Source organism: Papilio machaon, chromosome 2 (genome assembly GCF_912999745.1).
Source record: "Papilio machaon chromosome 2, ilPapMach1.1, whole genome shotgun sequence".
NCBI lineage: Eukaryota > Metazoa > Arthropoda > Insecta > Lepidoptera > Papilionidae > Papilio > Papilio machaon.
The window spans coordinates 9769351-9795221 of record NC_059987.1 but is presented as its reverse complement, the minus strand read 5'-3'; the positions used below and the strand labels follow the sequence as shown (position 1 = coordinate 9795221).

The window sequence follows — 25871 nt, the reverse complement described above, 5'->3', positions numbered from 1 at the left end:
TGTTATCACATAAATAGATCTAAATTAATACAATAAAGTGTAAATTCTTTATAACGCAAGATCGTAGCAATCACGGCATATTTTTGAGTCATTCTTTTTGTAATAAAAAGCCCTATACTTACGAAACGCTATAAGCTATATATTTCCACGCCATTTAACTTCGGGAGTGAGTAAATTGAAAAAAATGTTATGCGAGAAAGGGACAAAAATTGCAAGCCAATAACAGCAAATATGGCTGCCATGATAATAATTCTCAGCCAATGGCGAAGATCTTCGTTGTCATTTGAGCATTTGAATTTTGACATTTGCAATTACGAGTTATAAGTAATGTACTAATTTTTGTTAAACAGTAAAACAAAGTTTTTCTTTATAACAAAAATGAATAGAATTGAATGTTAGATGAAGCCGTACGTGAACAATTAGTCTTAGATATATTAAATCATCTTATTTTATTACAAAAATATATTAATTACAATACTGTGTAAACTTTCATATGCAAGATTGTTCACTTGATTTAAAAAATACCAACATGTTCAGTAAAATATACCCAATGTTTTATGATAAGGTATACTTTCGACCTCTTTCGCGTGTTTCCTTCTGTAGCACCAGAGGTAGTAATCAATTAGACTGGAATTAGGCACAGATACATTCAAATGTTTTTCTTTTATCTCATCTTCTATTCGCTTCTTCAGCAATTCAACTGCATGAATAGAGCATCCGCGTATTTCTATTTCTTCATCTGATCCACTTTCAAGAAGCTCATCTGTCAAGGAAAAGAATAAAAATAATTTTCGTTAACTGAATTTTTGTCTGTAATTTTTTATCTGTTTTAAATGAAACTTAATAGTGACATAGTATTGATTAAAAGCAGCACCTATTTAAGAAATTAAGTTTTTCAAAATTAAAAAAAAATTATCAAATGAGGTACTAAGTACTAACCATTCTTTAATTTATTCATTAGTTCATCACTATAACTCATAACACCAAAGTAAACCAATACTTGAGGCACTCTATAATCGGCAAACATTGTCAGCTTGTCAACATCTTCAAACTGTCCCCAGCTAGTACCGTTGAAGAAATTCCACAAGTCGGCAACTAAGATCTGTGCTCTCTTATAGAATGAAACTGCTCGACCGTTATACATGGCTTCATCTCTAAAGCATGGAAAGTTATCAACTACAATCTCAAGCAGTTTTATAGCTGATTTATTAGCTTTTTTTACGCAAGTTTCAAATGTACCATTGTACTTTTCAAGTAGTATATTTCCAATTTCATGTAAAACAGAAATTCTTTGATCGAAAAGTGGTATAATAACATCATTGTCACCTTTCATGATGTCAAGCAGTTGTTCTTTTGTTATTTTGGAATAAAATTCAGGATTTGTTATGTCAACACCATTCTGGTATGAAAAACAAAATAAATTTAATAAAAATATATATGCTCAATAAGCGATCTATGCTTCCATCGCCACTAAATCTGTCTGAAATGTTTTACTACTATATTCAAGAGTTACAAGGACAAGAATATACAGGAATAGATTCTATTCTTTAATATGTCGTAATGAGGAAACCCTTTACCAAACAAACCAAAAAACAAGGTCCATTCTCAACTATACCTTTATTGCTCTGTTTAATGCAGCCTCTAAAGCGAAATATCCAGTGTAACCATCAACAACCCATTGCTTTTCTTTATTCTTAGACCAGAAACAAAAATTCAATGCATCTGTCACAAAAACCCAATCGACTGCTCTCGGATGGTCTTTTGAAGGATGAATTGAATCTGAACCTGTGTCTGGCATTTGTAGCTGATTACATTTTATACTTGACAGTATCTGGAAATTATGATTTTATTATTTGAATAGCTACACAAGATAAAATAACAGATTTATTTAAGGGGTTACTTCTAATTCGAAAAGTAACTGAGACAGAGATAAATACATCTTCATTAATACAAATTATTTACCTCTTTGCACAACTTTTCATTGCCGTCTTTATTAATTTTAACGTGTTTTGCATGCTTAGCAATAAACTCTCCAGACTTAGCTGGTAGCAAAACTCCATCTCGATCCATTATGCCTGTGTAATGAAATTAAAAACTAAAGAAATTAACTTTTATACTTTTTAAATTCTTTATTAACAGGTTTTTAGGACTTTAGATTTGAATTGAGACACATGACATATTTGACATTGACAGCTTAACAGTGACAATGTTCGGCAAAGATTTATGCTCTCGAGATGGATGGCACTTTAAGGCCTAAGCTTATTGTCTCAATGGGGTAAAAAATACTTATTTGACTCTTACAATACTTAAATAAATCTTAAATATGGTTTTAAATCTGCCTTAAATAGTAAAATTATATGAATCTCCAATAATGTTAAGATTGGTAGACATTTTATTGGTTGTGTAGTTTATTTTTAATTTAAATCCGTTAAAGCACCTTTGAAAAATCATAGTGAAAAAATTGTCTTTGTTAATTGGTTGTCAATGTCAATTTAAATATTTAACCTCTTTGAATTAAAATTTGTTGTCAAAACTTAGCCAAACGATTTTAATTCTTTTCATTGATAATTTTCTACAATTCAACATAAACTTATCAAAAATAAGTTGTTGTATAATAAAAAACAATAAGAGATAATGGCACAAGACGGAAATATAAAAGTTACATTTGTGTCACAAAAAATTAGGAAAATACGATGGATACCTGAAGACTATGCAGAAGCTCAATGTTTTTTCACCGGCAGCTGGGATGACGAGGTTAATAATATTAAAGTATGGATTTTGGATTATATAAATGACAACGAAGTGAAATATCCTAAGGATGTATCAACATTCATAGTTGAAGGAAATGTTACTGAAATTCAATTTACGAGTAAAAATGTAATAGCAGTTTCAACGTCGGATGGAAAAGTTAGACTTTTGCAAATAAGCGAATATGAAAGAAAAACTCCACTGAAAGAAGCTTTTATATGGAATAACTTGCACAAAATTGCGTGAGTATTTTAATTTGTTAAATTTATTATTACACTAGCTGTCGTTACATATAATTAGGATGGTAGTGACTATTTTAGAGGTAATCTTTTAATAAAATGTACAGTGGGCGAGCATGTCCCTGCACATCACTAGCCACCATGGAGGGTGACATAGCCACAGTGGGTGAAGATGGCAATGTCAACATACTGAACAGTCGCAGAGGAGACATCACCAGGACCATAACAGAAGCTGACAGCTGCTCCTTACATTCTGTCTGCTTTATTAAGCATAATGAGGTAAATATAGTACGGCTTTAGTGTTAAAATCCGGTATAAAACTTTTTAAATGTTTGTCATGGATTTTTAAGACTATATATTGTATTTTTTAAATAATTAATGTTTCTATTAACTGAATTCAGGTAATCACTGGTAATCTGCGAGGACACATGAAGATTTGGGACCTCCGATCATCAGACAACAAGCCAACAAATTCATTTTTATTTGGTGGTGACCAGTTAGCAACAACTTGCATCATCAATCACCCAACACAACCATATTATATCTTAGCAGGCAGTGAATCGGGGGCTATAGCGATGTGGGATTTACGAGTAAATACATTCCCATCCACATTAAAATCCCATCCATCAGGAGTAACAGAGATGAAATTCCATCCGGAGAATCCAAATAAACTTCTCACAAGTTCATTGTCTGGAGAACTGTGGGAATGGAACATGGAGGCTGTAATGAAAAACACGAAAACTACGGAAAACTGGATCGCTCTACAAGATAAAAATACAACACCTACTAATACACTATTGGAATCTTTCAAACCTCTAAATTCATTTGATTGTAACAAAGGTAATATTTTAGTTGCTGGTGAAAATGAAGCTATACATTTCATTAAGAATTTTAAATATTAAAATAAACATTTTAAAAACTTATTTTCGTATCTTTTTCTTTGAATAAAACTCATTCCCATAGTGACTACCACCCACTAATACCTGTGACTAGGCCATAGTCAACTACACTGGCTCACTTAAATACTCTTTTATTGTAATTACGTTGACATAAGTCAACTACTTTAGGAGCTGTAGGTGTGTCGGTGGTTCAGGGGTTAAGCACTTGACTTGCAATCTGCAGGTCCTGGGTTCGAATCCCGCCATGTACCAATGTGTTTTTCGATTTACATATGTACATTTATCCGACGTTCTTACGGTGAAGGAAAACATCGTGATGCAACCTGCACATATCTGAGAAGAAATTCAATGATATTCAATGGCGTGGTGCGCAATTTTAACAAAATTACAGCACGACTCCAAGTTTCTAATGTAATGATTAACGGAAGTTAACTGAAGTTAACTTAAAAGTTAATCCGTTAAGCAAAATGTTAACTTCGTTAATTAACGGTTTAACGAGTTAATGCCCAGCTCTGCGTGAGTGTTTTAGCCGTTTCTAATTAAGTTCATGATAATGTCTCATGAATAATTTAATGAGTTTATTATTATCAATTTTACATTAAAAAATACCACTATTAAGTATTTAGATCACACGGAAACAAGAGTTAAAATAAATAAATTAAACACAATATTAAATATGTATATTTTATTTAAAATTAGAAGTATATATTCTTATGATGAAGTAATATCAAATATATGATAATACACAAGTCAGTCTTTGCGTGTCTCATTACGTCATAAAACATAGAAGACACCACAACTACAAAGTAATATTTACACAGAAAATAAACAGGAATATTATTAATACTTTATCAGGAAAATATCATTTATAAGGCACTTATTTATAACCATCTTAAAATAACAGCAGGTTTATGTAATTGTTTGGACAATTACTATCTCTGTTAAATATGTTCTGTGTAGTAAATATTATAAGAGAGTAAATAAAAATGTTTATATAACATGTATTTCAACAGTGGAAATTAAATCTGCAACATGGTAACTCAAAAGACAACCAAATTCAATGGCACCAAATTCTGATGAATGAAATAATTTTGTAAGAAAATTCTATGACTGGAATGAATTTTGATATTATTTGTTATTTACGTAACATATGAGTACCGCTGCGGCATTCGTTAACACAACATCGCGTTTGTGCTGCTCTGTGTTTTTTAATTGTTTTAGTTGGTATAAAGTGAAGTTTATGTGATGTAAATTGCACGGCCGTGTGAATAGTGTAGCGCTCTTTAAATTGGTGCTTAGATGACAAAAATCGAGCTAGTTTTACGGAAGTTATAAGTAAAAACATTTCTGAATAACTGCGTCGGTTTAAATAACGAACGCGCTCGTCACTCGCTCGGACGCTCGCAACGTTTACTCGCCCCGCGCGCTGAGTCATCGTCGTCGTCGACGTCGATCGTGAACATTCGACAATACTAAGGTCATCGCTCACCTACCAACTTGACAACGGTTCTCGATAAACGATGGAAGAAATAATATTATCACTTCGACAAATACAAAATGAAATGCGCGAACAAAAAAACATGATTTTAACAACTGCCGAAAAAGTAACGGAGAATGTAACAGAAAATATAAATAAACTAATAGATGAAAAATTTCAACTATGGGACAGTCAATTCGAAAATTTAAAGGAAAGATTAGAAAATCAAGATCATAGATTGAATTATTTAGAGAGGCAAGCAAGGCAACGCAACTTAGTGTTTTTTGGAATCGAAGAAGATGAAAGTTCGTACCTAAATATGGAGAAAAAAATGATAGATTTTATACATAATAATCTTTCAGTAAAACTAGATAACAGAGATGTACAGGTGATAAGGAGAATAGGGAGGAAAACGGAGAAGCCTCGCCCTATTGTCATAACTTTTACGACATTAGGTATGAAAATTGAAATCTTAAAACACAAGATGGCACTGAAAGATAGCCCCTATTATATCCAGGAAGATTATCCACAACAAATATTGCAAAAAAGAAAAGAATTGCAGGCACAGGTAAACAAAGAAAGAGAGAAGGGAAATAAGGCGATAATTAAATACGATAAACTAATCATACTAAACAAAAAAACTGAGCAACCGCCAGGCAATAAGAAAAGAGTTCTTTCAAATTCTCCAGAAAATAATTTACACTCTTCTTTAGATAAAAGAACTCAAGCCAACAAAAAAAATAAAACTATCTCCGCACATTCTTCACATTCTTCACAAAATTCATCAAATATAGGAGGAGTAAGAAGCGGTATGCTTAACTATCTGGTGACAAAAAATACAAAGAGCACGATAAGTGAACAGAGTAGAAGTGACGAAATAAAATAGCAACGAGCGCCAAAGCCTTACTCACAAACAAATTATAATCAATCAAAAGTTACATACAAAAAAAATCTCCCAAGACGGCCGGTCACCGTGGGAGAGTATGACCAAAACCCTCCAAAAATAAAAACGCCCAACAAAAATTCTCTAGCAATGTTAAACATTGCAACATACAATGTTAGAACACTATCATCCTACGAACGTTTAATAGAGATGGAAGAAGCTATAAAAGAAATAAAATATGATGTCATTGGATTATCAGAAGTGAGAAGAAACGGTACCAAAATAGAAGAATACGATAAATTTATTTTATGCTATATAGGACAAACGCCAGGAAAGTACGGAGTCGGATTCATCATTAACAAATCATTAAAGCAAAACATAGAGAGTTTCATTGGTTTAACAGAGCGTGTGGCACTACTAAATCTAAATATTAATGGATACCAAATAACAATAATTCAAGTCTATGCACCAACAGAGGCGGCAAGCGACGAAACCATCGATGACTTCTATAACACAATAAGAGACGCAATGAACACCGCACATAATACTGTAATTTTAATGGGCGATTTTAACTCAAAAATAGGACAGCCTAAACCAGAAGAATTTCTAATTATGAAAAAGCATGGTTATGGAAATAGAAACGAAAGGGGACAGAGATTGATAGATTTCGCAACGGAGAATAAACTAACAATTATAAATACATGTTTTAAGAAAAAACCTAACCGTAAATGGACATGGCTGTCTCCAAATGGACATTACAAAAACGAAATAGACTTTATTCTATCAAATCGACCAAATATTTTTCAAAATATAGACTCTATAAACATAAACTTCCCGTCAGACCATAGACCCTTAAGAGCAACGATAAAGCTTTCTAAACAAAAATTGAGCAGAATTAAGTTCACAAAGACCTTAAATTACGAACTGAAAAGCGAAGAGGAAATAAAGAAGTACAGAGAGAATTTAAATTTATTATTAACTCCATTACTCGACAGTATCTCACAAACGAAAAAACCTAGAGTACAAGACCTATATGACCAAATAATAACTGCAATCAAATCAAGTTTGCAGAAGTCCCGATTAAGTAGAAAAGAAAATAAGCCTCATAAAATACTATCCGCCAACACAATACGCCTATTAGAAAAAAGAAAAGAATTACAAAAAATAAAGAATAAATCGAGGTCCATAAAAAATCAATTATTCGCATTATACAAATTAGTTAACAAACTTATAAGGAAAGATTATACAAATTATAGATTAAATACTTTAGAAAGACATTTACAACAATCAAACAGTGCAAAGAAGGGTTATAAAGATCTCAAAACAAATATAAACTGGATAGAACGACTAACAGATTCGAAGAAGGAGATATACCAAAGAAAAGATATTATAGCCACTGCAACGGAATTCTATAAACAACTATACAATAACATCACGGAACCCAACAACACACAATCATATGAAGAAACCGTCCACCTAACTGGCATAAAACCTATCGACGAACTAGAAATTATGGAAGAGATAAAATCATTGAAAGCTGAAAAGAGTCCAGGCTCAGACAATATAACAAACGAAGCACTGAAAATAGCGAACACACTTTTAACTCCACTGCTAGTTGAACTATTTAATATAATATTACAAACTGCGGAGACACCGTCACAATGGTCGGAATCTAATATTATACTTTTATATAAAAAGGGCGATCCTAAAGACATTAATAACTATAGACCGATAAGCCTGCTACCAAGTATATACAAACTCTTCTCCTCGATCATAAGTAAACGCATAAGCAATATTCTAGAAGCGAGACAACCAATTGAACAAGCGGGTTTCAGGAGAGGCTTTTCTACAATAGATCATATACACACACTAGAATTAATAATAGAAAAGTACCAAGAACGTCAGAGACCTTTATACATTGCTTTTGTTGACTACCAAAAGGCTTTCGACACTGTGTCGCACACGAGGATATGGAAAGACTTAAGAGATCAAGGAGTAAATGAAAGCTACATAAAAGTTATAAAAAGCATTTATAAAAACAACACAGGAAGAGTAAAACTTGAGGCCACTGGTCCAAGTTTCCCCATAAAAAGAGGAGTCAGACAAGGGGATCCATTATCTCCGAAAATATTCATAGCTGTACTGGAGTCCATCTTCAGCAGTCTAGACTGGAAATACATGGGACTACAGGTGCAGGGTACATATCTAAGCCATCTCAGGTTCGCAGACGACCTAGTGCTGCTATCGGAGACAAGCACCCAACTACAACTAATGGTCGAAACACTACACTCTGCTAGTGTCGCGGTTGGCTTGGAAATGAATCTCGCAAAGACGATGACAATGACAAACGCAGAAAAAATCCCTATTAAAATCAACAATATTCCACTAGAATACACAGAAAGCTATATATATTTGGGAAAAAGAATAAGTTTCGAAAGAAGAAGTAACGAGTTCGAAATAGATAGAAGAGTACAACAAACTTGGAATAAATATTGGGGTCTTTACGAAATATTTAAAAGCAAGCTCCCAATCAACATAAAAACTAAAATAATGAACACAAGTCTTCTGTCATGCTTAACATACGGCTGTCAGACATGGAAGTTTACGAAAAAAGTAAAGCACAAAATTAACACCTGCCAAAGAGGAATGGAACGAAGCATGCTCAATATCAGAAAAGCAGATAGAATAAGACACACGGAAATAAGAAATATAACTAAAGCAAAACACGCTTTGAGTTATGCATTAAAGCAAAAATGGAAGTGGGCGGGACATGTTGCAAGACTAGGTGATCAGAGATGGACTGTTAGAACAACGTTATGGAAGGGACCAAAAGGAAGAAGAGGTATAGGAAGACCTATTACACGATGGGAGGATGAAATAAAGAAAACAGCCGGCACTTCCTGGGCACAGGTGGCGCAGGATAGAGAGAAATGGGCGTCTTTGGAGGAGGCCTTTACCCGAAGAGGGGTTCCTACAGATTAGTTTATTAAAAAAAAAAAAAAAAAAAAAAAAATTAAATTAAGGAATTGTAAAAAAATTGCAAATAGAAGTAAATTACTTTGTACATTTTATTTCATTTTTTTAATTTTTTTTAATTTTGTTTTATCTGTATGGAAATAAATGGCTTTATTATTATTATTATTATTATGAATAAAATGAATATTTGGTATGTTTATTCATTTAAATATTTTAAATGCGTTTATAAACAATACAAAATTTGTTCCTTGTTTACAATTAAATACTATGCCTTGATATTTGAGATATATTAACCAAAAAAAATCTTCAAAGTTCAAACCAAAACTTTATACAAACAGAGTTCGTAAAGCCTCTATTGTAAAATGTTATAATTAAAAATAAATACGTTTAAAATTTTCCTTTTTTTCATATAATAAAAAAAAAATAAAAGCCTCAATATTCTGATATTTCTTGATATGTTCTGTAAATAATATTTAAAAATAGAATAATTTTCTATATTTGAATATAGAATTAAAAAGTAACAACTAAGGTCCTATTTCACTGTGACTTTAATATTGCTAAGAATTTTATATAATGTTAAAAACAAAGATAAATTGAGAATATCCTCATTTTGGAAGTTGGTTAAAAAAAGATTCTATGTATAATTATTTAATATCTATCAAAATAGTGACTTAGATATTTATTTAATATATTGGTAATAAAACGAGACAAAACACAATGAGTCACTTTGACGCAAACTGCCTGCATTTCTTAACCTAACCTTAAATTTAAATAATTATCTATTCATATTCGATTTTTGTCTTTTAAAGGTATATTTCAATCGCAAAGGAAACTTGTGATATGAAAACAAACATTGTTATGGCCAACACAAATTGTAACAATTTGCAACATTTTGTTGTTTTGATGATAACAATGTCAACGGTAAATATAATTTTCTATATTTCTGACCTAACTATACAACATTATTTTGTTGAATAGTGCAAATAAAACATATAAATATTGATGTTAATCATATAATAATGTAATTTTTACACGTAATACCTGCTGCAAACTCTTTGGATTGACTGGCAGAACGTAACACACAAGTCTTTCGATCGCCACACCGTAAAGTCGAGCTTCACTTCACTAGTATAAATAAATACACGTCTCGTTCAATTTCAAATTGCACTAAATCCGCTGCACCACGTTCACCTCCCGCACACAAGTCGCAGTGCGCAGTGCTCAGTGCTCAGTGCTACTGAGCACTGGCTCAGGTGTGCTGAAGTCGTGCACGCGGCTTGCGCTGCGCCGCCGCCAGCAGCGAGGCCGGCACCAGCCACAGCGAGTCCGCCCAACGCATCAGCGCCTCCGTCACCACGCAGCTGTTGGCCGCCGTCGCCACCTGCGTCTCCAGGCTGTCCGTCGGCTTGATCAGTAGACTGAGAACATGAACGACCTTTTTTTAATACTAGAACAACACAGCAGTAGAAAGACTCCTTCCCATCCGCTAAGAGAATAAAGCGATCTGTGTGTAGAATACGGTACCTGGGCGGGAAGAGCGTGGGCGCAATGATCATGGCGACGTTGTGTTCGCTCATCTTGTTGCGGTCAGCGCGAGCGGCGACGGCGCGCACGAGGCGCAGCACGGCCCGCAGCGTGGCGCGCTGCTCGGCCGGCAGCAGCAGTACGAGCAGATTGAGCGCGCGCGCCTGAGTGCCGCCGCTGAGGGCGTATGTGTGGTAGAAGAGACGCATCAGCTCCTGTGTGAGCGGCGGCTGCGGCAGCTCGCGCAGCAGCCGCTTGTAGACCGCGGCCAGGTCGTGGCCCGCAGCGCGCCGCAGCGCCGCCTCCACTGTGCCGCGACCCGACCACCACTCGCGCTCCACCAGCTGACACAGCGCCTCCACCTGCACACGTAACACCGCTTTATACAACAAAGTGCAACACCTACATAAAGTCAATAATTGCATTTTATTTTCGAGGGATGAACGTTTTAGTCAAGTAATCAAAAGGGTCCTTCGAGTCGGATAAAACTTAGAATGAAAATGCACAAAATTCATACACAAAACGTAAATAGTCATTTGGAATAGTTTTTATTTAACTCTCTTCTTATCTTATTTGAGTGTGAGTGTTGTTGCACCTTATGTTTATTGCCGGGTACACGCAGCAGGCCCTCGTCGGCGCAGCGCAGCGCCAGCGCCGCGGACACGGCGCGCAGCACACTCGGCACCGAGCTCCACGTCTCTTCCCACAGAATCATGTCCTTGCGCAGTAGCGTCTCCACAGACACCCCGAACACCGAACCCTCTGAAATACGTCAATATTATAGCACTCAGTGTACCCTTCGACAGTAGCGCATATTACTAGTGATAGTCATTCCTTTGGGCTAGCAGACATAGCTGCAATAATCACCTTCTTTCCTCTTCTTCTTGTGCGGCTTGCGCTTGTGGAAGGGCAGCGAGTAGCGATCGAAGAGAGCGGTGAGCTCGAGCCACACCAGCGGCTGCAACTTCTTCAGCGTCGGTTCCGCCACGCACTCGATATCCACTGTGCTGCCCTCCTCCGGCCATTCCTGGAATACCACATCCATATAGTGATCCAGATTAAACCCCAATTTTTTAGAAACCTAAGCAGAAATAAGAGTATTTATAGTTATTATTAAAGTGTTATAGTAGTTACCTCCTCTTGGTTGAGCACTTGCCGGTCGAGGTTGAACTTGTGCTCGAAGCTGAGCGGCTGCTGCGCGGCGCCGCCAGCACTCGTCACACTCTTGGTGCGCGACACGACCGCGTGCTTCTTGCTGCAACAATATACAACCGTATTGATCACTAGCCTGATTCGACTCGATAAACTTGCGCGTTTTACCTCTGCTACGTCACTCTCATCGTCATATACTTTAGATAGAACCGTCTTGTTCCTATTGCGCCCATTTTAGTGTTTGGTGGGAATTTTGGTTTGATGATAAATGGGCAAGGCATATACGTACACGAAAGGATCGCTGTCCTTGAGGATGGAACCGTTGATTCTCTCTTTGCCTATCCTCGGCCCCTGCACAGTGCCGTATCTTTGGTAGCCCAGGAGTTCTATGCCCTCTGCAAACAACACCAACGCGAAAGGTTATTTTGACATTTAAGTAAGAAGTACGTTTCAATCTAGAAAGCCGATAAGCTGCATTGATTTGGCAATCTTGCCAGAGACCTTACCGGTGTTAGAGGCAATGTCAGCCCAGTGCAGATCGTTGGGCTTAAAGAGCTCGTGTCCGCGGTGTGGGGCAGGCGGGGAGTGCTGCGAGGCGGGCGGAGAGTGCTGTCCGGGCGGGGAGAGACGGGCGCGACGTGGCGCCGGCGCCGACGGCGTGCGGCCAAGCGCACTGTGACCACCTCCCTGGTATGTGTCGCTGCGGACATCATTAATTACAAACTTAAGATTTTCTTATGTCAGGTGCATGCATGAACAGTATCTTCCCGCATCCCGAAGGCGGTGCTCTAATGACTTATGAAAATTCGCCTTGAGTTTTAAGTTATTAATATGAAACTCACACAAAGTCTGAGGGCGCCGACGTATCAGCCCACTCGGCGGGCGGTGAGCCGGAGCCGGCGCTCGGCAGCGAGTCCAGCGAGTCCGGGGTCGCGCTGCGCGACCGAGGCTCGCTGCCGCTAGAGTTCTGCAACAAACATACAATTTTTAATCTGCCATTTTTTACTACCCCACGCGAACCTCAGACAAATAGATGAACGACAAATGTCACGACGTGAATCAGAGAAGAAAAACAAACTAAATTTTAAACCGATCGCTATCAAACTGTTCAGGATATCACACTGTCTCAATCTTGCCTGAAAACCACATTAAAATCGGTGCAGCTATTTAGGAGTTAATAAGTAACAAACATAGAAGAAAACCTGAATACTGGACTGCTTGAGTGGCACAGAAGTTGTAAATGAGTCATCGGGTAACTGTGACATGAGCCCTTGCCTATGTAGACGTAACAAAACACCTTTGTTCTTATATGTTATCCCCACGTCTGTGAAGATGAGTAATCGCATGCCGATATGCTACACTATTCTCTCGCTTCTTAAGAGAATTTTTATACCATGACCAATCATAACAAGAAGGCAGATCGTCGGATAATGTACTGTACATGTACTGGATACAAAATATTACAAACGTCCCTGACAAGAATTCCTCCCGTTGCATAAGGCTCAACCTCCATAATACCTTCGAAGTATGTACTCACATTAGTTTAAGCTACATTGTGTTGTGTTTGTTTAGGTTCCTTTAATAATTTGGTGACGACGTTTAAAATTACAGCAATACTCTACGAACAGTACATTATACTTAATACTTACTTATCCTAAAAGGGATAGGTAGAAAGCATTGTAAGTAGCGTGTGAAGCCCAAAAAGAAAGGGTAAACTTGTGGTAACCGCGCTCGTAATGGTCCAACCGCAAAACAAATAAAACTAACGATTGTTCACTCTAATGGAAAGAGAAACTCGCGTTATAATTGATGTGAAGATGTGGGGACATCTCAATGAAAGCATAACATTCCGTTTCTTACTTTTTATGTTTTTGTCGAGGAAATTGAGAAGCATATTTTTATATATTGTTGACTTTTAACAGAAGAGTTAGTTGCTAGAATTTAGCTTGCTGATTCCCGTGCGTGCTCCAGAGGTCAAAAACCATCTCAGTCGCCCTATTTATGTTTTATGATTTCATGCCAATTATCCTTATGCTTTGTGCCACGTGGGCGTTTATTAAGGTGCACGGAATTTTTAAGGACAATTAAAATAGTTGCGGCGAGGTCCCGGATCGCGTTACGTGTCCCCACAATGAAGTCAACCTCGCGTTTAAAATTATTACGGTCATGGGCCCGCGCGCCAGACACAACAATTATAAAACACTTATTCGCAAATTGATATTATCGGGGCCACGCTTATGGTCAATTTATGTATTGTGCGGTGTTCAACATATCATGATAGGGGAGAAAACGTGTTCATAATCCTAATTACTGAAGTGAATTCATTTATAAATTGACGCTTTGGTCAAATTGTCAAAGATTTTATAACTGCGATAAAAGTGTATTAACTATCAAGCAAGGAATATTTTTTTGAGTTAATTAAACTATATAAAAATAAAGTAATATACCGTCCCCGCCTCCGTCAAATTCTTCTTCTTCCCATCTTTTCCTTATAAGAAAGGGTGGGAAGGGAAAGAGGACCAAAATAAGATCTCCGACACTGATTAGTATCAGATATTGTATCATAAATTTTTCCTCTTTATCATTCATTCATCAATCCTTTTGAAGATATTCTAAACATGAGATCTTATCATTTGCGCTGCATGTCACATAATGTAGGAGTGCATTAGGTTGAATGACACCGAAGCTTCCGAGAAGCGCTTCTCTATGCATTAAATCAAACCGTGTGTGTACGTGGAAGTGCCACCACGGAGGTCATAGCTCGAATATTAATATCACAGGAGTGGCTCAGAATGGGAATTAAACTATTTTATTGATATAAAATAAAATGTTAAACCCTTGTTCATTACTGGTTACGAACAAAAATATAATATATAGCTTTTGCACGCGACTCCGTCCTCGCGAGATTTAAACAATCTTAATTAGTAGTCTGTACGTGTTTTTCCAGATTATGTTCTATATCTATGCCAAATTTCACCGATATTCGTTGAGCCGTTCTAGAGATACCTTTATACAAACATCCATCCATCTAAACTTTCGCATTTATGATATTAGTAAGAAATAACATTAGTATAAGAATTTAGAATTAAAAAGTGCTAAGTGTTCCAGAATGTTAATTAACCTTAATGAACCTTCTTCGTTCAAATGTCATTTGACGCTTACAGTGTCTTAAATTGGTCTAGACAACCTAACATGATATGATTACATGATCTTATGATTACTGGTAATCAATCGTAAGTGGAAAGTGAATTTAATTATTTCACATAACATAGCAGTACTAATTTGACAACCCTAATCACTAGGGTTGACACACACACATGCTGTTTGCACCATTAAAACTCCTTCCGGAGTCATAGAACGTGTTTATATAACTATTCTGATAAGTGGAAACGCGTTGAAGACGAGATGTGGTCAGTGGACCGGTCAGGCTCGACATTGACACGCAGCCCCTCCTCTCCCCGTCCCTACCCCGCCCCTGCGCCCCGCGAACACCGGATACCGAGACTTCCGACCGCAAGCCACTCTTATGCCCATATACAACGGACAGGTTTCTTGACCCAGTAAGGGACGCCTTTGCGTGCAGCCCTATTCGATATTAACGATAAGATCTTGGAAAGTTACTAATGAAAGATGGGAATAAAATCTTTTAGAAAACTAATAAATTAATTGACCTACATCTGAGAACCATAAATCACATAGATCTGAACATTTCTTTTGATTTACTTATCCCGTGCTATGATTCGTTTTGATAAGAAACTTGTAACATTTAATTGCAACTTCAAAACCGGTACGTAAATAAAATGAAGTGTGAAGTATGATTTTTTTTAATATCTGAAAGGTAATTAAGTGGCTCATCACGCATGCTGCACGCTGCATGCTACTTGCGAGGCATCCGGCGATTGTAGCCACTAACGACTTGATTTCCATCTTGAAATACATCGCGATTATAAACTACGTAAAACGATCCTACTAATCTTTATACTGGATTTATAATGATTGAATATAATTAATCAAGTTTTCTAAACAAGTATATAGCGGCGTTTTAGGTTCAATTCTGAGTTCGATCTATGTTTTTTAGGTTGCAAATGAGCAAACGGCCATCTGAATTTTCCGATACATCCCTAATTCCAGATACCTGCCTATAATCGACGGAAGACGGAGGAAGCACAAAAAAAGAATCACCTTCCTATACGTCCCCTCCTCCGTCAAATTCTTCTTCTTCCCATCTTTTACTTATAAGAAAGGGTGGGAAGGGAAAGAGGACCAAAATAAGATCTCCGACACATTATCCGAGTGGCCGAGGTATTGCAGCGGTCGAGCCAACCCATTCGTGGAACAAATGTTGTTGCTGACTTCTACCACTGTTAATTGTAATGTTTCAAATTAATTAAAAAAATCCTTTCTTTATTATAGCCAATAAACGTATGAGATTTTTACTCTTTCACTTTATTTAAAGCGTTTTCTTGGCTCCATAAGCAAAGATTTTATAAAACTGTTTACACAGTATATGAATGTATCGTTGTGGCATTTTTTCGAATACCTCATATTGTTGTGCAAACACTAATGAAGTCCCAATTACGAAATTTACAAACAAATACATAATGAACGACAATTCAAGAGAAATCGTTACACGTCAAAGACATGTTCAAGGGAAGTCAGTCAGTAAGAATTTATTAATTGGTATATTATATCTTTTGATAAATTTTGCAGGATCTCTCAATTTCAAAGATGTATCTTTCAACTAATTAGATAAGCGTTTAAACAAAATAGTATTTGTGTATAAAACATCTAAATTTATAGGTGACATAAGTTGCTAACACAGTTGTAACGTAAGTTGTGTAAATATGATAAAATGAATACACAACTGTTATGAACACGGTAGAGTCTTGACAGTGGTAGACGCCAGCAACAACATCAGTTGCACGAATAGGTCGGCTAGACAGCTGCAATACGACGACCACATAAAAGACAAGCGTCAATTTGAAGCAAAAACGTCCTCTTTCCCTTTCTATCCTTTTTTAAAAGAATGGATGAAAAGGGGAAGTGGATTTGTTGGAGGAGGAGCCACGTAGGAAGGGAACAAATTCTGTTTCTACGTATATTTTCTCATCTGTCGATTTAAGGTAGGAAGAGCATCTGCAATTGCGGATGTCTATAAGCAGCGGTCGCTTCTCTATTTCGGCGAATTTAAGTGACCGCTTACTCATTTGCCACCTTATATTATAAAAGAAAACACGAATCTATTAAGCAAGTATTAAAACTAGCACATTATCATTTTTTTTATCATCTATCTAATAATAATAATAATAATAAACTCATTTAATCCATTCAGAAAGCAAATCTCTTTATATGTTGTTTTTTTAGCATCAGGAAGTGACAAAACGAAACCATGTAAGAGGTAGCAATGAACTAACAGTCGCATTGCAACAGTCAAATCTCAAGGTCATAATAAGCACGTGCGCTCGCCTCTGCATGTCTACTTCATATGAAACTACAACTGGAAGATATATCAAGTAGCGTAAAACTCTTCAAGTTATTTTGCCTTGAATGCACACACGAATAGAAACCTACGGTCGCTTCCTTTGCCTACTTTGGAAGTAGAAAACTTAAAGTATAAGTTTGGGAAAAAAATGTATGTAGATAAAAGATTAATTTAAATTATCTGTAATAATTATTATAAAGTAAGTACACACTGGTTTATTTACATGAAACCATATTATTGAAATTTATTATACATCTACAAATCAAAATTATTTTACGAGTTTTAAGTTCCTTCATTAATTACATTATAACTTTTACTTTAATGACGCCGATGTTATCTCGTACCGTATCAACTGTCACTTTATTAATCGTAAACTGATTTGCTTATCAAATATGATAAATTGATGCAGGGCATTCACACTAGTACCAACTTTGATGAAGTTAATGAAAATAATTTAGCAGCCTACACAGAATACCATTATTGCAAATTATGACAGAATATATTACCAAACTTTTTTAAAGACTAAAGTAATGTTGTCATACAGCCACATTTTTTTTTAAGACACGGGTCAAAGCGGATCGTCAAATGTCATTAGAGTTTGGTTTCATACCAAAGCATCGAGGTAGGAGCGCACCATCGCAAGTCCTTTGCAGCTCCCCATCTTCTCGCGTACCTTAACGCGCACGGTGTCACAGATCATGTTGGCACACGCGTGTTCGCATCACAACAACACCACAGCACAATGCTCACTGAACAACCAATACACTTAGTGTACAAAACACTCAATTCAATTTTGAAATTTGCCGGACGCGAGGCAATTTGTGTCGGCACAACGTCCGTTTACTAACGCAGATCGAGCGAGGAACGCACTTTTGTAATTGTGACTAACAACTGAATATTTAACGATTTTTTTAAATTAAACACTGGTATTTATCACTGTTAAATTAATATAACACAGAGTAATCAAAAGGACTAGTATCCAGGCCAGAAAATATTAAAAAAAAATGACACAGGGTTAAAGTAATTTGAAAATGGAATGAGTTAAATTTAATCGATTATTCGCGATATTTTTTTTAAATTCAAACAATTATCAGAACATTTCCAGCCAATTATTTAGACTATAAATTGAACGTGACTATACAAGCGAGATACGTTCGCATTAGTTGACATTATGTTTGAAAACTGTTTACAAATTGTATTTGAAGTTCTTCTTGCTCTTAATTGCATATTTATCTAATGACTGACGTTCTTACTTATCGTATCGTCAAAATGGATTGCCCTGCTCACGTCTAACTAGTGTTTCCATCCATAGTTTGTTTTCCAAACGTTAGATTTTTAATATACAATGTAAACTCTTTATAACGAAACTTAAGGGACTGATCATTTTTTGTCGTTATATAGAGTTATCGTTATATGGAGTGAACAAAAAGACAACCAAATTAACAAGATAACATAACAAAAACAATAATACCGATAATAAATATTTACTGTCTACAAATATGAACATATTTCTTTGTATTACTCTCGGAGATAGCAGGATAGCAAGGTTCGCCATTGACGGATTACGTCACGGATGACATCATCATCATCATTTCTTCGTAATAGAGAATGGCGTATCGCTATAAAGAGTGTTTCAATATGTGGGTTTTAACGTAAACAAACCAAGTTGGGCTCACTTCAACGTTACAGGGAGTTTATTGTTATAAAAGATAACGTTATAAAGAGTTTACACTGTATTTTATCAAGATTTCCAACGTATGTTTGTCGTATGTCGTATTCGATTATGAATTAGAAAATAAAATACTAAAAGAAAAACTGACTTTAAAATTTTCAATTAAAATGGCTTTGTTTTCTTCTGTATGTAACCATAGTATAGGTTTATCTGATATAGTAGCCAGAAAAAAATTTCTCTTTCATACCTCAAATCATAGTTGTTAGAAACCAAGTCGGTCCATTAAAGCATAAACACTTGGTAACCCTATCCAAGGCCGGGTTCTCTTTTGTTGAAACCCGTAATGATTTCTCACAAAAACGTAAATGATTCCGTGACATAAAATTAAGTAATTGTCGCATCAAGATCGGTCAGAAATGTACAACACATATTTGACATTCTTCTAAATAGGTCTTCCTATCATAATGATCCAAATCTTAATAAGACAATTTCAACTTCAAATATAAATGTGGATAGATTTCGTAAAAGTCCTTTAAATTAAACAATTTTTTTATTAACTTATTTCATCTACTGCAATTTACTGTCGTAAATTTTAACTATTTATAGGTCATAGCTAAATCATATTACGACTGTAATTCAATTTCTAAATCTTTTCATAAGGTAAAGAGAGAGTTGCATTTGCTATTGTTCCCATACCAATCAGTCAGAACCATAAACAGCGAACAATAACAGTAGGTAAGCTTACGTTAGAAAATACGACACAATTGCTATGTCAGATAATAGAATTCTTAACTTTGGGTGTAACTATTAATTAAAAAAAAAACATTTCGACACACAAAATTCATGAGAGTAAAAAACATGAATGTTGTCCAATAAACTTCACCATAACAAGACAAAGTACCAGATTATGGCACAGATTGTGATGTCATTATTACTTGACATTGTTTACAGTGTCAGTATTGCGACATTAAAGCAAAACAGTTTGACAGTTGATTAAAATGCACTTTACAGAATTTAGGTTATGTACACACAAATATTTACTGATTGTTACAATTGCGTGTGCACTTAAAGGACATTTGGAGCGAGTTGCGTAATTTTATTTATGTTGACACGTAAATAATGCATAATATGAATATTGAATGACATAACAATTTAATTCAAGTTTACGAATGTGCACATTTATAAAATACCACGACTTAATGATTAATAAAGTTTTATTTATCATAATATTGAACTGCAAAGAACCGTTCCGACATTTCAGAATATACGCATCACAGCGTATACAACTTGTTCTCAGTGACAGGCTAACGGGACACGAAAAAAACAAAACGTGTGCACGGTTGATAAGTTTTGACGTATCAATCGATCTGCATGTCAGTTGTTATTTTGTAACATCATTAAAAAACACTGTTGTTTATTTAATGTGAGTGAGGCTTATAAAATTTCTTGGATAGCGGCAATGTTTCTTAAGACGTCGAGCGAGTTTAAGTATAAGTGTGAATGTAGAAGAAGCGAGAGTGGTGTGTTAGGGAAATGGAAATAAACGATCTCTGTCTACCCCGAGGGGTAATGGCCATATTGTTAATATATTTAATAGGGAATGTACAAACCTCTAAATCTCTGAAGACATCTCTGATGTCTGGTTTACGGGCGCGCGAGGCGGCGCGCTTGCGGCGTACAGTGCGGTTAAGGCGGCGCACGCGGCGGCGCACGGCGGCGGCCTGGTCGCGCGGCAGCGGGCGCACTGCATCGCCCAGCTGCGCCTCTGTCACCTCTAGGCCAACGCGCGCCGGCGCAGCCAACGAGCCCAGCCCCGCCGCCTGCAACCACTCCGTCTCCAGCTCGCCCTCTACAAACAAAACATAATAATATTGTTTTAGTTACTAGTGGATAATAGTCTCAGGACAAACAAGAATGCAACAGAGCAAATAGAAAACATCTTTGTGTGTTTTTTGGAAAGTCTTTCATTTATTTATTTATTTAAACTAAAATTATTTGTGTATGTAACATATAATTTTTGTGACATTACATAAGAAATGCAGTGTTGTACTGGAGAGCTTAACTGTAAAAGAGTTCTCTTACAGCTAACCATAACATAGAGAGAGGTTGTTTAATGGGTAATAAGTAAATGTGTGTACAAGTCGTCATAAGTACAGTATTATTAAATCTCGTACCGATGTTAAATTTCTTAAGACAACTAATTGTGTAGAATGATAAGAAAATTTGAAGTGGCGAACGTGTCCTTTAATAATATTTAAGTTGATCAACTGTTGAGGCCTTCATTCCATAAAATACATTAGAACAAAGACTTCATTTTTATATATTAAATACACACTCCAACAATTGATCATTTAAAAGTTTAATTGTAGGAATAAATAATGAGATATTTTTAAGTTTGATCTTATACGATGTTTGATTTAATTCGCAATTATTATCTGTTATAATAGAGATGTTTGCGAGGCGAGTTCAGATGAACCTTGCTTGATGTGCCGATCTGTTTTTGTGTTACCATCATAAAAACTAGTGACACAGACATAGGATAGCAAAAACGCGGGGAAGGTTAAAGAACTCACTTGCTGAGTTAATTTAAGTACAAGTTACCTCGTACTTATAGTTATTATATATATATTTGTGTACATATTTTACTGACATATGTAATTTATTCAAGAAAGATACTACACTGATTTGAAAGAATGTCAGCTAAAAAATCTTGGTTAAATAGTTATTTTTTTGTTTTCAGAGTAACAATATAATGCGAAGATTTTTTCTGATACCTATACTTGAACTAAATTGAATTGAATAGGTTAATTGATAAAACAATAAAAGTTTTTCTGCTTGAGATTTCAAAAACCAGAGATTTTCATAACTCAAAAAGAATTCAATAACATTATTCCTATTAATAACTTTTTTCTATTGTTAAAATCTAATTATAAGCGTTTAAAACTTAAATATTGTATCTTTAATATAAAACATGAATTAAAAACAAGATTAAATTGACTGAAAAATGCGCACGCGCATTCGTACATAACTAAAACAATATCTGTATATTTATATACTATTTATTTTCCGATATTCAGTTCACTCGTGAAACAAGATTGTGGGCATTACAAATTGGTATATTTCTCTCCGGTTTGCTAAAAATAGGGCGTACAACTAACAAACAACATCCTGTAAAGTCCCGACTGAAATAAACCACTCCTGGGTTACTGAAATGAGATGAGAGCGCCAACTAACTGTTTCATTGCTCTTTTGTTAACTTTGACTTATTAAGAGGCTTGTACATGTTGGTTTAAAAACCGCTGCTATTCGTTTTTTTAACATTTAAATACATGTGTGGTAAGTGAAAATTTGCCACAAGAAACCAAACAATTTGAAACGAATTGAGCGTAAAAATTCTTAAATAATTGATTACTAAGCCGGATAAACCCTTCCTTTCAAATGCTTTAATCAGATATAATATTTAGTAGGATGTTTAACCACGTATTATCCATTAAGGTTCTTCCTGTCATTTACAAATAACGCGTCTTCAACATTAATCTGGTGACGTCATTGATTGTTTCTTGTCAAACAATTGTCAGCCTTGATGACAGTCAGTGTAGGCCACTCGCCTTGCAAGTAAACCTTGAGTACTTGAAAGAGACCTCGTCTTCACTTTCTTAGTCGTAGTAATTGTAACCAAGGTTGTTTGATACACATATGAAAGTGAATGAATCGCATCGCGTGTCATATTGCAATATTTTTGTTAGCATAAAAATAAAACTATCTTTCGAACTTAGAGTGAATCTAAAAATATTGAAATATCCTCAAAGAATTCTTAGCAACATATACTACGATAATATTAGGACAGATACAAAACTAAAATGGTACATATTTCCATCCATCCAGCCTCGTAACGCCCACTGCTGGGCAAAGGCCTCCCCCAAAGATCGGTCCTGTGCAACCCGCATCCAGGATACTCCCCCAACCTTGACCTTGCGGGAGGCCTGCTCACGCTGCGTCGACCTGTACGTGGCCGCCATTCTAGTAGGTACTTTGCGGCCCCACCAGCCGGCCACATATTTACTCAAGCAAAAACAAATCTGTTGTGATTTTGACAGATACAGATAAAATGAAATATATTTTTTGAACGTAATACATGAAACCAATTTGTATCATAGATAACAGATAAAAAATATTTTCATAAGATCGATCTTTATTGTTTCCTGTCATTGTTAAGTCACGAATACAAACAGAGATAGCCAACCTTTAAATAATAAAAAATACATTAAAAATAATCACCATAACTTTTTTAAATTGACATAATTAATTTTTCCAAATGAGTAATTTAATAGATTAAGATTTATTCAAAGTTTTAAAAAAATAAATTCACATTTATTCAATCGAATATTGCACCACAAAATAATATGTCTAATAAATCAAATCTTACTAATATTATAAATGCGAAAGTTTAGATGTATGAGTGTATGTTTATTTGAAGGTATCTCAGGAACGGGTAAACGGATTATATTGAAATTTGGCATAGATGTAAAACATAGTCTAGAACACACATTACTTATAAGGTATATTTTCTCATTAGGTAACTTAAATCCCATCTGATTGAATTTAACAACGGCACAGTTATGTGAATGAATACGGGTAACTTTCAACAAGTACTAGAAGTAAAGAACGAGGTATCTCGCCCCATTCCCTTAAACTATAATTTATAGTTGTTGCAACTTCAACCGAAGCTATTGTTGTTACTAATAGGAGCATTTTTAACACAACAAAAAATGAATACATTATAAAAAAAAAATTATTGACTTCTTTCTGGAAATAAATAGTAAATATATTTCTAAATTTAAAGCGATGTTATTCTTGGAGACAGGACGTTTATGCATCAGTTGATTGTTTCTAACGATGTCACTTAACTCGTAGCAGGGTGAATGTCCTGCGACAGACGCTAACAGCCACACACAACCCAATGCACATCTGATGTATGACAAAAGACATGCTTTGGACTTTGGATGTATAGGAATTAATCTATTTTTTGTTCACGGATGCAAACTAATTTACGTTCAAACCACCATAAGGTAAGACTTTTATGGCTCCGAAAATAATCTAGAAATGAGTAAAGGCTTTATTTAATTATTTTAGGACTATTTAATATTCGATTTTGTAGACCGGGTCAGTAAAGTTAGTTGTATTATAAAAGCACATAGAGTAGCGATTGTCTTGTTTCTAAATAAAAAAAAAAACAAAAAAAAATAGTGCAACATCTGAACTTGAATAACAAAATCATTAGAATAAAATTGTAATTTCATTTACTAGTTGTCGCCCGCAACTCCGTCCGTGCGGAATTAAAATAAAACTTAATAAGTAGCCTATGTGTTTCCAGACTATGTTCTACATCTTTGCCAAATTTCATCAAGAACCATTGAGCCGTTCCTGAGATACTTTCAAACAAACATCCATCCAAACATTGGCATTTATAATATTAGTAAGATCTCTACATCTCTCCATATACTTGGTGACCTATTTGATATAAATATAAAATTTTACCGCAACTAGTTTTTATGAATTAAAAAAAGTTTGTCCAATAACGGAATCGTGGTCCGTATGTTTTACAAGCATCGAGTCCATTCATGTGTGGTCATTGTAAAGCAGTGTGTACACATGCAGTGATTTATAGCTGATATAAATCGCGTATAATGTTACATAGCAATTAACTTTAATAGCGGTCTCTTGTGAACACATGCCGTTATATCAAGTGATCTGAGGGACACTTTACATAATATCGGTGTTGTAATTGAATATAAAACAAAAGAAAATTGTAAAATCGTATATTTTTAGACAAAGCTTCATTGACTCTGACCTCTATATCTGACCTTTAGTTATAAAAAAAAAAACTTGAGAGGTGTCAAGGGACACCCGAATGGAACGAAATTCCTTTCGATTAATTAATGAAGGAACCAATGTTTATTGTATGAATAAAAAACTTAAGTCTTCACAAGAAGTACATTTTATTTCTATGAATTTTCGTTATATATTGTCATGTCGTTGCCATGGTGAAGTAGCGCTCATTCGTCGTTAACATACCATAGCAAAAAGTGTCGTGACAAGTTTTCGTAAGAATTTTTTCCGTCTAACCCCCTTTCACAACGCGCGATAAGGAACTTCGTTCCAAAAAACATATTGATAGAACCTCGTCGAGAATTGTAATCCCTATTCTTAAATTACAGATCGGTCTCTTGCTTATGAACTATCACTTCTTATTGTTAAATCTGATTACAAATTTGGGTACATTTATATACGAAAGTCACTCACCTATAACGTATTTGGCGTGAAATCGGCATAGCGCCCCCATAACACACATCGGTAGCTCGTTGACTTTATTATATTTATAATGCTATCATTAACAAAGACCGTGAATTTCCGCACATCACATTGTAGTTTTAAATTCTAAACACACAAAAATCGGCGCATCCAACAACCGTTGTAATTGCACTAAATTTACAATCACGCGATTTATAAATACAACTAGTCCGAGGATATTATTGTTTAAAAAATAAAGTCTAATTTACCGATCGATGATAAGAACTTAGTAGGTGTTATGAATCAACAAAACGTCATAGTTGGGATAATGTAGGAATCCATTGTCTTAACTCATCGGGCTAGAGTGCGTGACGTGTGATGGGCGTTGGCGGGTGAAATGTAGCGCGATCTCTCTTCGTATTTTTAATTTAGAAAGAGATAGGTATTAAATATTTTTGAGAAAATGACGATGTTTTCAGTAGGAATAGTGACGTATTGGCCGCGTGTATCGTGCGGCGGCGCGTTTCT

General features: G+C 35.5%; 3 protein-coding genes across 3 annotated transcripts in view; 1 reads left to right on the top strand and 2 right to left on the bottom strand.

Moving 5' to 3' along the window:
• Positions 1-410: 410 nt before the first annotated feature.
• On the bottom strand, positions 411-2081 carry LOC106710475 (queuosine salvage protein). The gene is made up of 4 exons (XM_014502540.2): positions 1963-2081; positions 1616-1831; positions 940-1399; positions 411-763 (listed from the first exon to the last, which is right to left on the bottom strand). Exons 1-4 carry the CDS (start codon positions 2068-2070, stop codon positions 534-536), a joined length of 1014 nt encoding a protein of 337 aa, XP_014358026.2. The 5' UTR covers positions 2071-2081; the 3' UTR covers positions 411-533.
• A 520-nt stretch (positions 2082-2601) lies between these two features.
• Positions 2602-3889, top strand: LOC106710472 (nucleoporin Nup43). The gene is made up of 3 exons (XM_014502537.2): positions 2602-2990; positions 3095-3266; positions 3389-3889. Exons 1-3 carry the CDS (start codon positions 2635-2637, stop codon positions 3887-3889), a joined length of 1029 nt encoding a protein of 342 aa, XP_014358023.2. The 5' UTR covers positions 2602-2634.
• A 6582-nt stretch (positions 3890-10471) lies between these two features.
• LOC106710492 (rho GTPase-activating protein conundrum) overlaps positions 10472-25871 on the bottom strand; it is a 64637-nt gene continuing 49237 nt past the window's right edge. The window contains exons 3-11 of the mRNA XM_045680689.1: positions 20663-20901; positions 12741-12865; positions 12405-12598; positions 12188-12293; positions 11881-12001; positions 11614-11773; positions 11342-11508; positions 10747-11108; positions 10472-10640 (exon numbers count right to left, since the gene is read on the bottom strand). Of these exons, the coding sequence (XP_045536645.1) occupies positions 10472-10640; positions 10747-11108; positions 11342-11508; positions 11614-11773; positions 11881-12001; positions 12188-12293; positions 12405-12598; positions 12741-12865; positions 20663-20901 (1643 nt within the window). The remainder of the gene's footprint in view (positions 10641-10746; positions 11109-11341; positions 11509-11613; positions 11774-11880; positions 12002-12187; positions 12294-12404; positions 12599-12740; positions 12866-20662; positions 20902-25871) is intronic.